This window comes from Nelumbo nucifera, chromosome 5, assembly GCF_055504915.1.
Source record: "Nelumbo nucifera cultivar China Antique chromosome 5, China Antique-T2T, whole genome shotgun sequence".
Taxonomy (NCBI): domain Eukaryota; kingdom Viridiplantae; phylum Streptophyta; class Magnoliopsida; order Proteales; family Nelumbonaceae; genus Nelumbo; species Nelumbo nucifera.
Window position 1 is genome coordinate 55,628,633 of NC_142653.1, and position 15,738 is coordinate 55,644,370.

General features: G+C 36.4%; 1 protein-coding gene across 2 annotated transcripts in view; it reads right to left on the reverse strand.

Annotated features, from left to right (window-relative positions):
* Positions 1-2,730: 2,730 nt before the first annotated feature.
* Positions 2,731-15,738, reverse strand: part of LOC104596915 (protein ROOT HAIR DEFECTIVE 3 homolog 1-like) — a 108,132-nt gene continuing 95,124 nt past the window's right edge. For both annotated transcript variants that reach the window (XM_088888733.1, XM_088888734.1), the window contains 6 exons: positions 11,109-11,233; positions 10,392-10,657; positions 10,216-10,312; positions 9,964-10,125; positions 8,287-8,643; positions 2,731-3,084 (listed from right to left, as the gene is read on the reverse strand). In XM_088888733.1, the coding sequence (XP_088744859.1) occupies positions 2,995-3,084; positions 8,287-8,643; positions 9,964-10,125; positions 10,216-10,312; positions 10,392-10,657; positions 11,109-11,233 (1,097 nt within the window). In that variant the 3' untranslated portion in view covers positions 2,731-2,994. The remainder of the gene's footprint in view (positions 3,085-8,286; positions 8,644-9,963; positions 10,126-10,215; positions 10,313-10,391; positions 10,658-11,108; positions 11,234-15,738) is intronic.

Consider the following 15,738-nt stretch of genomic DNA (forward strand, 5'->3'; position numbering starts at 1 on the left):
CCTTTTTGGGAGCTCGTGTAGTAACTTGTACCCCGAGCGAGGAGACAGGTAGTAAGTCCTGTGCTCGGGAAGAGCACATGAAGTGTTCCTCTTAATGGATAAGATCATGGAAAATGTGTCAAGGTCAAGAGGTAGGCAGTACTCGTGGAAAAGCGAAATGGTTCCTACGACGTTGCGGATGGAGTTCAGGTGTAACTGATCTATTGTAATGTTGAAGGAATTCGGGACCTCCACGATCAGGGGATGTAAGGGAAGACAAAGACCAGCGATGAGCTGCTCTTCAAAGATCACAGTCTCATCCAGATCATGCTCCCAAGGGAAATTACCCGAGGGGAGACTGTAGGAAAGCTACCTCGAAAGGTCATACTGGTATACTAAGGCTTGAAGCCGATCTAAGGTCATCCGAGAAGGACCGAAATTATTTGGCACCCGACCCTGATGAGAGGTGGATTCCAAGTTACCCGAGGCCTCTCGTGTCTCCCAAGGTGCCTGTGCTTCGGAAAGGCCATAGACGGTCCCCGAGCCTGAAATAGCCTCAATCCGGCTATTGACTTGGGCCGAAGTACCCACCTCAACCATATCGAGAAGACTATTAAAACTAGACATGGTATTAAACCGAAATAGAAGGAAGGTGAAGACTCACCAAAGCAAAATCAGACTGAAGAAGCGACGCGAGCTAAGAAGACCCGAGCTAACAAAGTGAAAGTGCGACCTCAGAGTCAAGAACAAGTCAGTTTTAGGCGTGGAAAAATGAGTGTTGGGACCCCCTTTTTATAGCCACTGTGCCAAAGAGGGAACGACCCAGATCAAAGCAATCTGACGACTCACAAGAAAATCGGCTGCACGACCCTTGAAACTGAAAATAGTTTAGCGCGTTTTTTGGCGTCCGCTGGATTTATAGTTCGTGTGACGTTTGCGCGTGAACTGCACGCGATCTGACGGGGCAGCCAGAACTCTGAGCCAAATCCACTTATCACATCATGAACTCCTCGCACCAGGTCAGCACCCCTAGCTCGGGCAGTGGGGCCAATTGATGAAGGGTGATTTGGCCCGACCTCTTAACAGGGTGACACGTGTACGCGACTCAACATGTGCAACAACTTGGCATGAGCAGATCGGCACGTGGACGTGATGAGGCACGAGTGATAGCTCAGCAATCACCAGCCCGCTACAAGTACGAGCTCGGGAACACAGGTACCCTGAGCTGAGGGAGCTTCGAGTTGGATTCGTCTCAATTCGCGAGCTAGGAAGCTCGAGACGTCACCTCGGCAGTTCGGAATAGGATCACTTTGACCAACAGCTTGCTACAAGGCAGCTCGTTATAGAACAACTCGCTACAAGGCAGCTCGTTATGGAACAACTCACTACAAGGCAGCTCGCTACAAAACAGCTCGCTACGGGGCAGCTCGCTACAAAACAGCTCGCTACGGGGCAGCTCGTTACAGAACAGCTCGCTATGGGGTGGCTTGATGTCTCGCGAGAAGCTTCTTATCTGACAAGACCATACCCGTCAGACTGCTCTCGCGTCCCTTGTCTAGCGGCGTGGCACTTGCCAATTCAGAGGACTATGCCCACGTCTCTCACCTGGCGGTGGCGTGCTTGCGAGTTGTCTCCTATCTGGTGGGACCGTACCATACAACTGTCCCTGTAGCCCACCTGCTCTCAGTCCTGACAATAACGGTCAGCCACTCCAAGGCACTACCTGGTAGCGGATTGCCACAGCAGAGATTTGGGATCAACCCCACCAGACCTGTTAGACACCAGTATATAAGCACTCTGGCCCCTCAGGGGCAAAGGTATCGCATTCACCACTCTCTAGCTCTCTCGCTTTCTTGCATACTTGTTCTCTCCCAGCTCGTAACCGAATACTAACTTCAACATCGGAATATTCCTGCCGGGTGAATAGCCCCGGGTTCTTTCATCTCTTTTTGCACAGGTAACTCTCGCCCCTCACGAGCTAAAGCCCAATCACGTCCAAATAGGGGTGGGCGAATTGCGCATCATCAATATGTATGATCAATTCTTGTTTTATGAAATTGCCTAAGGCTTGCGAAAATGAAGTAATGTACAATTCCCATGAGTGAGGTTCATTCAGGTCACATGCGAGTCGTTCCCTCTAACAACCCCTAATGAGACTAATTTAAAGAATAGACAATTAGCCACATTTATCTACAATTGTTCTTGGAGATTCCATGAACATCACCAAGTGGATATCCAACTCGACGCTGGAAGTTTATGCTGCAGCTTCTCACCATCTCAGTGAGTCAAGTTTCAAGAAACTGTATCAAAATTGTTTATTTATCAACCAATTTTGGAACATGTATCCAGCGGTGATGGCTTGACCAATTCCTCCAGATTTTGTCATTATTCAACTGGAGAAGTTGTTTCCCAATCAGTCATGTCAAAATTGTCATTATCCAGCGGTGATGCACTTTGTTTTAAGTCATAATATTTGTTCAATCATTGTCTCTCAAAATTTCATGGCTAATTAATTTAATCCCTTGATAATTATTACAACTTTATAATAAATATAGACACCATATTAATATTATACCAATCACTAAACATTCTCTTTTCTTTTACTATCTTATTAAAACCAAAATCCTATAATATTAGTAATGATCTCTTAATACATAATGGATTCCAATGTCATAAAAAATAACATTATTAACCAAAAACAAAGATTTTCATCCACACAGAAACATATTTTTTATTTTGGCAATGATCCACAACGATACATAGAACAATACAAATATAAATTAAAATAAAGAAAGTTAAACACTCGTAACTAAGTTACTAAAAAGACACTTGGTAACTAAATTTCCTTATTTACTTAATGAGGAGTCCACAACAATATCTTTATATATTTTTTTGCTTCTTATTCACACGTAAAGATAGAGGAGTTGATTCCGTAAAAAACCACTTTCAAACCATGTCTTGTACTCCCAAAGAAACCTCTTTTAACAGCACTTGTTTTCCATGCATGCACCACTTTCAAAGCATCTTTATCAATTCAATAGGCTTGTCAATAAAATATTCCTTAAGGTATTTCCAAACACGACGCATGGCTTTTCCTACCACTTCCTGAAAAAGAGTGGGGGCGCAAATGAATTGAATAAAGTTCTAAAAGAAATTTTACTTTGTTTTTTTTTTTATCTAAAATAAAAAATGAAATTAATTAAAGAAAAAATTTAAGGTAAAATTTATAGTGCATTTTATGGAAATCGCTACAACACAACTCAAACATAGACGGATCAGTGATAATATACCTTATGAGATGTGAATCAATAAAAATACTTATGGAACATATGTTAATACTTATGGAACATATCTAAAATAAAAGTGCCATTGAAATTTCAAATTAAAACTCGAAGCAAAAGTGAACTAAAATTTACACTTTCTTATTTGTACTGTCGTGTAATTTACATATGTTAATACAAATGAAATTGCATTACAAACAAAGAGCCTAAAGAGAACATTTTCGTTCAGTCACCTTCAAACAAAGAGCCGACCCAGTGACGCACTACTTACATATGTAACCCACAGATCATCTACTTTGCAGAAAATTACTTATGGACAATAAGAAAAAAATTCACTTATATTATATCTATTTTCTTTTTTTTGGGAATATATCTCTCGAAATTATCATTGAGATATGCTGTGGGGAATCTGTGCGGTGGAGATGTGAATTGTCATTTTTACTGTCATCTCAAGTGGCCCCATGGAGCAATTTATGGCAGGTAGATGTTGGCAGCCGAGTAAGACTGTCTAAATTGACCTAATGTTTTATGCCGATTTTGGCTATATGGTTTTGTCCCAATTAAATAATTTGGTCAGATCGGTTTTAATAGATATTATATATAATATTGGTTGAAAAAACTTTTCTAACATATAAACAGTTTACCGTTTTACTTATGTTATCAAAAGTTAATTTTTTATTGTTATTATCACAGCTGAGGGTAGGGGCGTCACTCGAATCATGGCCTTTTTTTGTAAATCGAATTGGTGATATTGGTTTTTTCATTTCGCCAAACCAAAATCAAACCATTACTACCGGTTAACTGGTCTGTCAGTTTTGGTTTTTTGATTTTTATATTTATAATATATATTATATAAATATATGTGTAATATTATATTATAAATAATAAATGATATATAATATATTATAAATATTATAAATATATATAATATATATAATATATTTATGAATAGATCATTATAAATATAAGTATATATTTATATATATAATGAATATATATTTATATATAATACATAGAAAATATGTGACATATATTAAAAATATATATAAAATATACATATAAATATATATACCGGTCGGTTCAATTAACCATCATTTTTTTATATGTTAACCGAAAACTGAACCGGTCCTTTGATTTTTCAAAAGTTCCGAACCGATTAATTTGATTAACTGCATTTTACGATTCAATTTTTTGATGCGATTTAGTTTTTCAGTTTTTCGGTTTTTCATGGACACCTCTAGCTGAGGGTGGGCCTTGGCGCAACAGTTGGGTTGCATTATTGCAGCTTCATTGACCAGGGTTCAAATCATGACTACAGCCTCTCTCAATGTGTAGGGGTAAGACTGCCTACACATTGACTTCAACGACAAGCGTATCATTGGCACAGTTGGGAACAAATTGGTGAGCCTTGTAACCAGAGGGGTTGGGGTATTCGCTCATCGATTCAATGCCTTCAGGATAAAGCATAAAGGATAAAGGTGTATTTTAAACTATTTCAACGGGCCAGTTTTTTTTTTTTTTTTTTCACTTGGAGGTATATTGGTTCGAGTTCACATCAGCGCCTCACGAGGGGGCGCCCCACAATATTCCACAGCACATCCCGACCTTATTTGAGAACATTTCCTGATGACAAGTACGAAAGATGAAGAGTTATCATCAGAAAATATTCCCAATACAAGGTCGTGAACTCTATTGGTTCTACCCCTCGGCTCTCTCTGGTTTTAGCCCTACCTGTTTTAAATATTTGAAAGAGATTTATATGGTTAAGGAGATAGCTATAATGGTTAATTGATTTAGGTGACATCTTGTGTTGGTTTCACAATTAGACAAGAAATGGCTTACTTTTCCACGTAGCTCAAATCACAGACTTCCAATTACAAGAAGTCCTAAGCATTAATGGTAAATAGTCTTTTCCTAATAACTCCAATGTCCAAGAGAATATTCAAAACCTCGTAAATCAGCTATAAAGTCAGAATTAGTAGTTCTAAGGATCAATTGGTATGGACAGGCAAATCTGATATATCCGCTGCTAGGAGCCTAGGACAATTATTAGAGCCCCAAGTGCAAATATTAGCTGGACTAAAGAACATTTCGAAAGCCGGGTGAGTCAGATTTGTCTAAGTTCTGGCACCATAATGAGCTGGATGCCTTTGAAGGACATGGGGGACACACTCTTGGAGGCTTTGCGAATGTGGCAAAGAGAACTTCAATTGGAACTCGGTTTACCATGTTTTCATCGCCATAGCTCTCATTTTTTTATTCTTATTATAGGTAAAAATGGGAAAGATGACTAAGATGAAAGTAATTGGATACAAAATTGTAACCATGGCACAAAAATTGAGGCATCTTAGAGCACGAAAAATAATGGTGCCCCTAACCGCCCAACTCATTCTTCCTTCGACACCTATGACTCCTATGTCTCAATTTGGTTTGGAACACTTCCTTTAGAGTGCTTTTGGTGCATTAGTTGCACCTGCGTGCACAAGTATTTACATCTTGGGTGTTGTTTAGTGCAACGCAACTCCTGTGTACACTTCAAGCAACACCTGGTGCAACCAGATTTGTGCTAAGGTCCTTAGGTGCAATCAGTATGGACTTAGGTGCACTCATGGGGTGCCTAGATAATCACTCTAGGGTATGAGAATCACTCACCCCATAGTTAGCAACTTAGCATAAGCTGAAAAAAAAAATCAATAAACTTCATTGTTCTTTGTGTAAAATGTCCATAATCTTAGGAGTCAAACTATTACACACAAATATCCTAATAGGACTCAAACTAAGTTGTCATATCCTATTAAATTCAAAGAAGACTCAATAACTCTAATCCTACTTATGTAATGACTCTAAAATTTTATACATAAACAAACTATAAATAGGGAATCAGACCCTATTATTGAACCCTACAGAAAAATTGTAAAATAACAAATATGTCCTTGGTGTCCAAAAGTACATAAATGCATAAAATTTCACAAAATTCCGATTTTGTCTCTTCTGTTACTGCATCATTCTCCCCTGGTTCAAAAACAAAACTAGTCCTCAAGTTGAAGAAAAGTTGATATGCCCCAATGAAAAAAGGAATAGGACTTCCCACAACTACATGCTTGGACTCTAGAGTAGAGGCTACACACAAATAGAAAAGAATCTTGGAAGAAATGTATTTCTGAAACACTGCCTTCCATGACCATTTTTGTTAAATCATCAATAACATTGGCTTCTTGATCACATAAATCATCAACTTACTATTGTGATAAATCTTTCTCTTGCTTATCCAAAATCTCAGCTGCAACATTTGGAATTTTTCCTTCAATCTCTAGCTTAAGAATCACCATCTCTATGTGTTCTACTACCCTTGGTTCCTTAGTAAATTCTAGGACTTCTTCCATTGATGTTGATGGAACTTGTGCCATGTCAAGTTATAATTCTAGATTTGGTTCTACTTGAACCGTAAGGTAAAGTCACTTACTTCCTTACTAAGATCTACTATAATTAGCATATTGTATCTTGCTTTACTTCTATCAATATCTCTTTTTTATCATTAACCTCAAACTAATCATGGGTGCTGGAAATTCTAGCAATTTTTGCTTTTTCTTGGTTTGCACCCTTTTGATTTTTAGTATCTACAACTTCTATAGCTTGAAAATTTTCTTCTTTAATTTCATCATCAACTTCAGTTCTAGGATAGGCATCAACATGCGATGAATCATTTACTTGCTTTTCAACTTTGTGGCTTCTTCCCATTGACTTCAAGTTCTTTGTTATAACTTGCTGCTTATTCTCTTGCTTGAAATTTGTTAACTCCATATATAGATCATCATGAAAGCCTAGTGGGATGTACTTTAAATGTAAACACCTCTTCATCTCTATTTATGTACTAATAGGATCATCACATCCCTTTCCTATTTGTTGCTCAAGAGTTCTCCACCACACTTTATCATGACTCGTCGATTTCATGCATGCAAATCTAATCCTTTGTTTGTCAAATATATCATGCCACTCAAAATATTGTTCTAGTTCAACAACCCAATCAAAGAATGCTTGTGAATCATCTCCTTTAAAATCTGGTATTTCCCTTTATATTCTAACATGTTTGAAAACCTTATTCCCATAGTCCAACATTATTTGATCTGTTTCCTTCCACCATCTTCTCAAATAAGTCAAACAGAGACCCATCATATGGTTCAAAAATCCAATCCTCATTGATTCTAGACATGTAAGATTGTTTAGAAGATACCGTAGGCCTATAAAATTGTTCACTTTTTGAGAGCAGGGTGAATAAAGCATTAGCTTTGATCAGAAATTTATGGTTGTTGATAGTTGTAATGGCTTCTTGAAGGAATAAGAAAGAAAATAGGAATAGAAAAAGAGAGAAAATACTTGAAATCATTTACAGGGTGCGTAAAATGTCCATATATATTTATTGACTCTAAACTCATAATAATCCTAAGAGTCAAGCTGTTATATTTAATAATCTTAGTAGGACTCAAACTAAGCTATCATATCCTATTCCAATTCAATAACTCTAATCCTATTTATGCAATGAATTTGAAATTATAAGCATAAACAAACTATAAATAGACAATCAAACACTAGTATTGGGCACTAGAAAAAAATTGTAAAATATCAAAAGTGTCCCTAGTCTGGTATCCAATTTTTGGCATTGGTTGAGGCAAGGTTGGTTTTGTGGGTGTCTTGTTTTGAGTTTTATTTTGTTGGGGCTAGTTTGATATTTGGATGCTTTTACATGTTCATATCAGCTTCCTTTTTGCGTGGGGCTGATCGTTCTGTAATTCATTTTCCTTTTGAAAATATTTTTTCCTTTAGGCTCAGTTTGGAAGGACTGTAAATATAAATATGTGCAGTGCAAAGCTTTTTTATGTATTTTGTATTTCTAAACCTATATTTGTATTTGTACTCTTCATAAACTGGGCCTTCAAAAAAAATATCATCACTCTAAAATTCAATTCTTAACAACAAAAAAAATATATTGTAGAATAATTGAGAAATAGGTAAAGTATATTAAACTTACCTTGTAGGCTTTCTCAGCATCATTTTCCGCCATGCGTGCCTGTTCAACCTCCCTGGTACGTTTAATAGCGTCGGCTATAGCAATCGAGGCATCTTCTTGAGCCTTTTTTGCAGCTTCCTCGGCTTCTTTTTTGGAAGCAATAGCCTCTCTGTGTGCCTGCGCCATTTGCTCAGCCTTCTCCATAGCAGCACTAGCCTCTTCACGGGCCTGCTTGGCCATGAGCTCAGCATGTTTCCGATCTTGAATGGCTTGAGCGACAGAATTGACATGATTAACAATGTAGTCTGTATCCGTTTGGAATTTAATCCAAAGGGTTTTACGTTCGGAAGGAGCAATCAAAGTTTTCATTGTAGGATCCTGTTAAGATGTATCAACCAATTATAATAAACATACTAACATTGTTACACAACTAATATTACAAGGAATTGAAGCTTCTCCAAATAGAAATGTCTCCAGTCACCCCTCGTCACCAGGGTGACTTGACACCACATAATCAAGAACATATATATTTGAGAGAGAGACATGGACATGATCAGTCCGGATTACTTGCTGATAATCAATAGGGCAATCCTTTACTCCCACAGGATTACCAACAATAGTAATTAGGCAATTCTAGCACTCAAAATATATTAGAGAATATCAACTTATTCAAGGACCTCACCTAACACCTGAAGCTTTTAGGTTGAATGGGTTTTTGAGATAGTACTAAAGTCATTTTGACCAAGTGGTCTAGTATTCAATCCTCGTTACCCCATTATAATAAAATAAGCTTTAGCACAAAGTATGAGTGTGCCTATGCTTGTTCACGCTTCAAACCCAATGGGTTTCCGTGTGAGAAGCTAAGACTGAGCTTGCATCGACCAGGGCTGAGAATATGTAGACTACAAGTTAATTCACAAGCATATAGCTACACTAGTATATACATGCCAAGGGAAAAGGTTCACTAATCTGATCAAATAGGATACTTGCCTACGTGAGATCAGAAAAGCAGAGCAGGTAGGTTTCTCAAGATTTGATTCAATAAATATCCAAATTTGACTAATTCAAATTTGGATATTGTCTGATTTAATTCAAATTGGATCCGCTTACATCCCTATATCCAACAAAATTGTCAGACGATAGGGATTCCTTCCTCCATTCGACAACAAAAGTTTTCCCAATCAAAAATCCTTATCACAATAGAACTTGTATATTTTTCCTTGTATTGGTTTGTGATTTCCAAGATTAATATTAACCATAAAAAAGTATTAATTTTTTATATAAAATTTACTCATAAAAGTGGTCTTATTTTGCATACACGGCAAGATGTTTTGGTCAGAAAATTTTCCCATAAAGGCTTGGGAGAGGACCATGAAGACTCCTTTCGATGTCCAATTTAATTTGTCATGTGTAAGTAAAGTTCATTAGACAACCCCGACCAGCAAATTAACTCGTTTGCTACACTACCCAGTACCCACTAAATGACTTATTGCTCTTTTACCCTAGGGTATGGCAACCAAACCAACTTCGCTTTCAACCGTTCAGAGTTTGCAACCTTCTCAAGAACTTATCCACAAATAGACATAGTACTAACTCTTGCAATACAAACACATCAGCTATTATCAAACGCCATGCTAATTGCTAAGTGACAATTAAACAGAGAGGCATTAGAAAATTCAAATCCTTGGCATTATTTACCTCTTCCCATGTGCTTTTGGCCAGCGGATCTGATGCTGTGGTTCTCGTGCTACTATCATCCTTACCATTGGCATTCATCAGAGTGTGGTAGAGAGTTGCTTCGATATTATCAACAGTGTTACCCAAACGCATGGCAGCCATAACAGCCAGTAGCTTAAGACACTGAAAAGAATGAAAGTTCTCAGATATTTGGAAACCAGTATATATATATAGAAGAGAAGATTGAGAAATTGAGATTGAGTTGTTTCGTACTTTTAAGCGGGAAACTTCGGCAATTGCTTTGACGTCATCATTCTCAGTCCAAATCCTTGGCACATTATTAGAGTCATTGGTAAAACACATTAAAAACCTGTCAAATTTAGTGACGTTAGGTGAAAATCAGGAATAATATAGCCCAAAAGTTATGCAGGGAGGGAGGGAATTTCTACCTGTCATGCATGTGTTTCAGGACATCATTTGCTTCATCTTTTGCCGTCTTTTCAACCACATCTCCTCTTGCATAGTCTTTTAGGCATTCAAGCATTTCATCCTTCCTTTTATCATCAATGTCGAAGCCATTGAGTTCCCTAGATAGCCCATTGACAGCTGACATGGTCTCATGTTGAAGATACGATTTTATTCTTGGCCAGGTTTTATCGTCTGCTTCATGCAGACTATCTTTCACAGGTCTCGTTAATGCCTCTTTTAGTTGTTTCTACAAGCCGGTGATAGCATGTTTGGTTATCTCTAGCTGTTGCTTATTGTGATATATGTCCAAATATGAATTATAAAAGCTTAAAATCATATTAACTAAGCTTCAAATTCTTTAACGTAAAAGCTTAAGTTGTTAGGTGAGATTCTTCGATAGGTTTTTGTTCTCAAAGCTTTTTGGTTCAACGGTTTCTTGAAATCTTATTATTTTCTTTGATCAAATGGTCTAGTGTTCAATTTTTGTTTCCTCCATTATATTTAATTGGATTTCAACATAAGATATGTGTGGAATTGTGCTTGTCAATACTTTAAACCCGATAAACTTTCGCATGAGAAGTTATAGTGGAAAAAAAAAACCTATTGAAAGACCTCACTAATAACTTAAACCTTTAAGTTGAACAGTTTCTTGATAACGGGATTGGAGAAATATTAGACGAGGATTAATCTGCTCATACCTTGTATTTCTTAGTACACTCAGCGAGTTTGATTTGACGGAGTGTAGTAACATATTCACCAATATCTTGCTTAAGTTGAAGCCGAACACCAGATGAATCCCAGTTTGCTTGTGGAATAGTAGCATCTATATCATCAATGAGCATCAGAACGTGAATGTACAGAAAGATCAACGAAGCAAATGTTTTTACTTCGAATCACATGTGCTTCTGCTTTTGACGATGGATGTTTATATTAGAAAGGCATCTCATCCAACATTTAATAATTCTCAAAATAATAATGAGGCATGGCCATTGAGCCTAAGAAACAAACATTCTATAGCATTTAAGAATTTTCAAAATAATGATGAGAAATGGAGTTTCAGCCTGCGAAACAAACATTTGACAACATTTAAAAATTTTCAAAATAATGATAGAGGCATGGGCTTTCAGCCCAAGAAATAAACATTTGATAGAAAATGAAGTACAGAAATCAGACAATACGGATTAGCTGAACGCCCCAAGCTGCTATGGATTCACCAAGTGTGACTCCCTTTTCAAGATACCGATGGAATGGTTTGAAAAGGCCTTGTTTGGGTAGACTTTTGTAAGTTACTTTTTGTACTATTGAAAGTGTAAAAGTATGAAAAATATGATATAACGTTTGTATTATATATTTTATACTTTATGTTTTCATATTTTTAAAAGTACGAAAAACTTTAAAACACGAAGTCAGTTTTTTATAGTTCTTGCTTTTGGTGAAATAGTGCTTACGTTTTTTGCAAATAATGGTCACATGTGACCACCCTTCAATAAAACTCTCGACGCTATCTCTGCTTTCTGCTGCTAAAGTCAGATCGTTGTTGCCGGTCTTAGACCGCAAAACCATCGAAAACCATCATCGGAAGTACAGACAGACATGCTTTTACCAAATAAAAACTAGTGCTTTTGATTTGGAAAACATACTTTTAATTTTTTTTCCTCAACTGGTTTTTAAACCAAAAATACTAAAGTAAAAATATTTATATACTTTGGTATTTTTAAAAATACAAAAATAGAAATCTATCCAAACAACACCTTGTTTTATATTCATTTTTCTACCTTTCCCTTCCTCTTCTACGTCCACACTCTACCCCCCTCACACTGGTTATCATCAATAGCCACCACCTATCATCGTCAACTTTCACCACCACTAGCAGCTCTCTCTCTCTGCAACATTCTCAAAAGAGCTTGGATTCTTGTTTCCTCTTTTCTTAACATTTAACAGAAAGCAAATAAATAAATAAATAAATAAATAAAGGCTTTAGGATTAAGTTATCTGTCAAAAATAATTAACTGTAATAGAGACTAGAAAGGAAATGTACTATACAAATTCGAAAAAGGGCAAACTAAGAAAAAGAAGAACCTGCATATCAAAGAACATGTTGAGGCATCGGACAATGAACACCTTCTCTCCAATTTCTCCCTGTCAGTGGTTCATGGCAGAAGACCAAATGATTAAAGACAGAGAGAGAGAGATGATGGTTGCTAGCTGGATTTGCAGCAACGGCTTAGACTAATTGGTTCATGGTGGAAGAGGACAATGAAGACTACAAGAGAGAGAGAGAGAGAGGCCTATGATGCTAGAGGTCGACGGTGATCAGTGGGGTTAGTAGAGGGTAGAGGCTTAAAGAGAAATGGGAGAAACAAAGGTGTTATTAGGGTAGGGAACAAAGAAGACATAATCAGTTCCAAAGCCCAGTCAACAGCATGGGGCATTCAGTTAATCCAAACTTGGAATCAGCTAGTCCAACCCGTCCTAGAAATTCAAGGTTAGATTAAGATTAGGGTTGGGGTTCAACAACTCGGGTTGGGTTAGAATTCACCTCAATCCACCAAACCTGACCTAAGTTGCGCCCTTAAAGCTAACTTGCACCCCTAAATCTAAAGTTTCTACTCATAATACTGGGCCAATAACTGTAGAAGACATCAGGTAGATGGCATAACATGATTAACCTAGTATTATCAATGATAAAAATGACACAAGTATGTTGTGAATGACAAGAGGACAGTATAACCAAAACGGATCAGGTATATATGTATATAACAGATAAATGACGAATCACAATTTCAAAAATTCTGGTGTAAGACAAATAACATAAATAAAAATATAACACATATATATATATATATATATATATATATATATATATGAATATGAATAAAAGTAATATGAATAAAGGCTGAAGAGAAAGAGAATAAAAATATGAATAAAATTCAGTTATAAGCACTATGAGTTGTGACATTTTATTTTATCCTTATACCTAACTAGTAAATTTTCAAAAATCTCGTATTTATTTTAACAAAAGAACTCCTGCAAAAGGGGTCCAATTGATCTGAAGACAACTTGAAATGTCAAAATATGGATTCAAAGATCAAATACTTAGGCATGCCCTTATCATGGAGAAAAGGAAATCGGAATCCTTAGATTTCACTCTACAAATAAAATTTTAAGTCAAAATTGAATAGATGGAAAGCATCATCTCTTGCATATGCTGGTAGGAAAGTCATGATACAATATTTTCTTAATATATTCCAACTTACAACTTACTACATGAGTGTGATAATGTTTCCTTAAAAAATGCTGGAGGAAAAGGAAGGGGTCCAAAGAAGATTCTATCGGAATGAAAAAGGAAGAAAGAAGATAAGTGGACAAGCTGGAGGAACATTTTTAAATCTAATGAAGAAGGTAGGCTTGGAATCAAACGTACGAACTTAATTAACAAAACTTTAGCTTAGAAGATGGCTTGGTGTTTTTAAATGAGAGAGATCATAAGCTTTGAGTCAAACTATTGAAAAGTAAATACCTCTCTATTCATGAATGGATTCCCAAAAAATTTCCCTCATCTGCATCTATGACTTTGAAGAACATTGCTCAAGAGTTGCATGAGTAATCCCCTATTGGTGTGAAATTTTTAATAAATTATCATGCAACATAATTCACTCAATCAAGTGACTATGGCTCCCATTTAGGGAGTCATACGGATTGTTCTCCTTAATTATATTTTCAAAAGAAAGTGGAGAACATCTTTTGATTTTGCTTAAAAAAAATGAATGCATAGAACAAAAGAAAAGAACAATAGAGTACTTCTTAAAACAAAAAAAGAACTTTTCATTTGCATTTTCTTTACATCAAGTGTACAAGAATGAGAAGAAAAAAGAGAAAATACAATTGAGAAACTATTATACAACTATATACTTCTCTTTTTTCCTTTCTTTTTGATATAAAGAATATTTTCTTCACAATAAGTTGTAGTCAATTAGATGAAATGCTGACTGTAAATAGTCTTAATCTTTTGGATTTTTGCATACAAAAGGAGAACCATAGTCAATCAAATTGAATATTTGATTGTAGACGGTTTTTATCCTTTCGTTCTTCATTTTCATTTGAAGGGAACCATAATCATCCCTTAAGAATTAGACTCTAGATGGTTTAATCCAAACTTGTCTTGAAAGAGCGACCATAATCAACCAAGTAGAAGCACTTGGTTGTAGATAGCTTATTTCCCTCTATTTTTTTTCTCAAAAATAAAAATAAAAAGAGAGAGAAAGAATGATGCATAGTATAAGACATATATAGGAAGTATTCATGGGGAGGACTTTCCTTTTCCCACATGTATTTGTGAGATTTCATTCCCTTCCTTATCCTCTCTTGAGCACTTCTCTTTTTTCTTTATCTTGGCTTTTTTTAAGAATCTTTTGAGATATAATTTCTCTGAAAAAGGGGCCTTATAACTTTTCCTTAAGGAGCTTAAATAGGGAGTGAAATAGTTATGCAACTACCTCCTTCCCTAGGTGAAAGACACCTATCCCTCTCACTTAAAGAGAGGGAACTCCCATATGGACATTTTTATATAGTTATAATGATTTGGGTTATGAATTATTTAAATATTATATGGATATATTAAAAGAATCTTTCAACATCATCATCTTTAGGCTTTCAAGTTCATAAATGGCCGGATCTAGGAGTCTGCAACAACCCTTGGACCAAAGTAGAAGATGGTTTTGCTTGTCCTATAGGTCCTCCCCCAGGGGAGTTGAACGACTTAACCTTGAAAGAGTTGATTGTTCAGGAGTCAGGGGAATGGAATATGTAGGTGTTTACATGTACCTTTGAACCAGGAGAAGTGGATGGAATAGTAGGACACACATGTTCCAAAATAAGTAGAACAAACAAAGTAATTTGTTTACAAGAAAGTTTACCAGTCTGTGGAACCTAGAGAGTCTGTACACAGGCACAACAAACCAAGAAGTTGAATCGTGTTTGGAAACACAAAATTCCACCTAGATTTAAGCTATTCCTTTGGAGAACTTTAAAAACTTCATCTTGACTAAACAGGTTTTAGTAAACAGGGAATTACCCAGGATTCAGCTTGCACATTTTGTCGAGGGGAGAATGAGTCATTATGTCATCTTCTTACTGAGTGCCCCTTCTCAAGAGCCACATGGTTTGCCAGCAGCTGGTCAGAGGTCTTTAGGAAAGCAATAGGTTTCTCCTCACTCCAATAATTCTTTGATTTCCTATTTTCAGATTTGTATAGGAAGAAATGAGAAAATCTTTATGAATTCTAACCCACACCCTGATGATGTGATGGACAGTGCTTGCTTCTGTTCT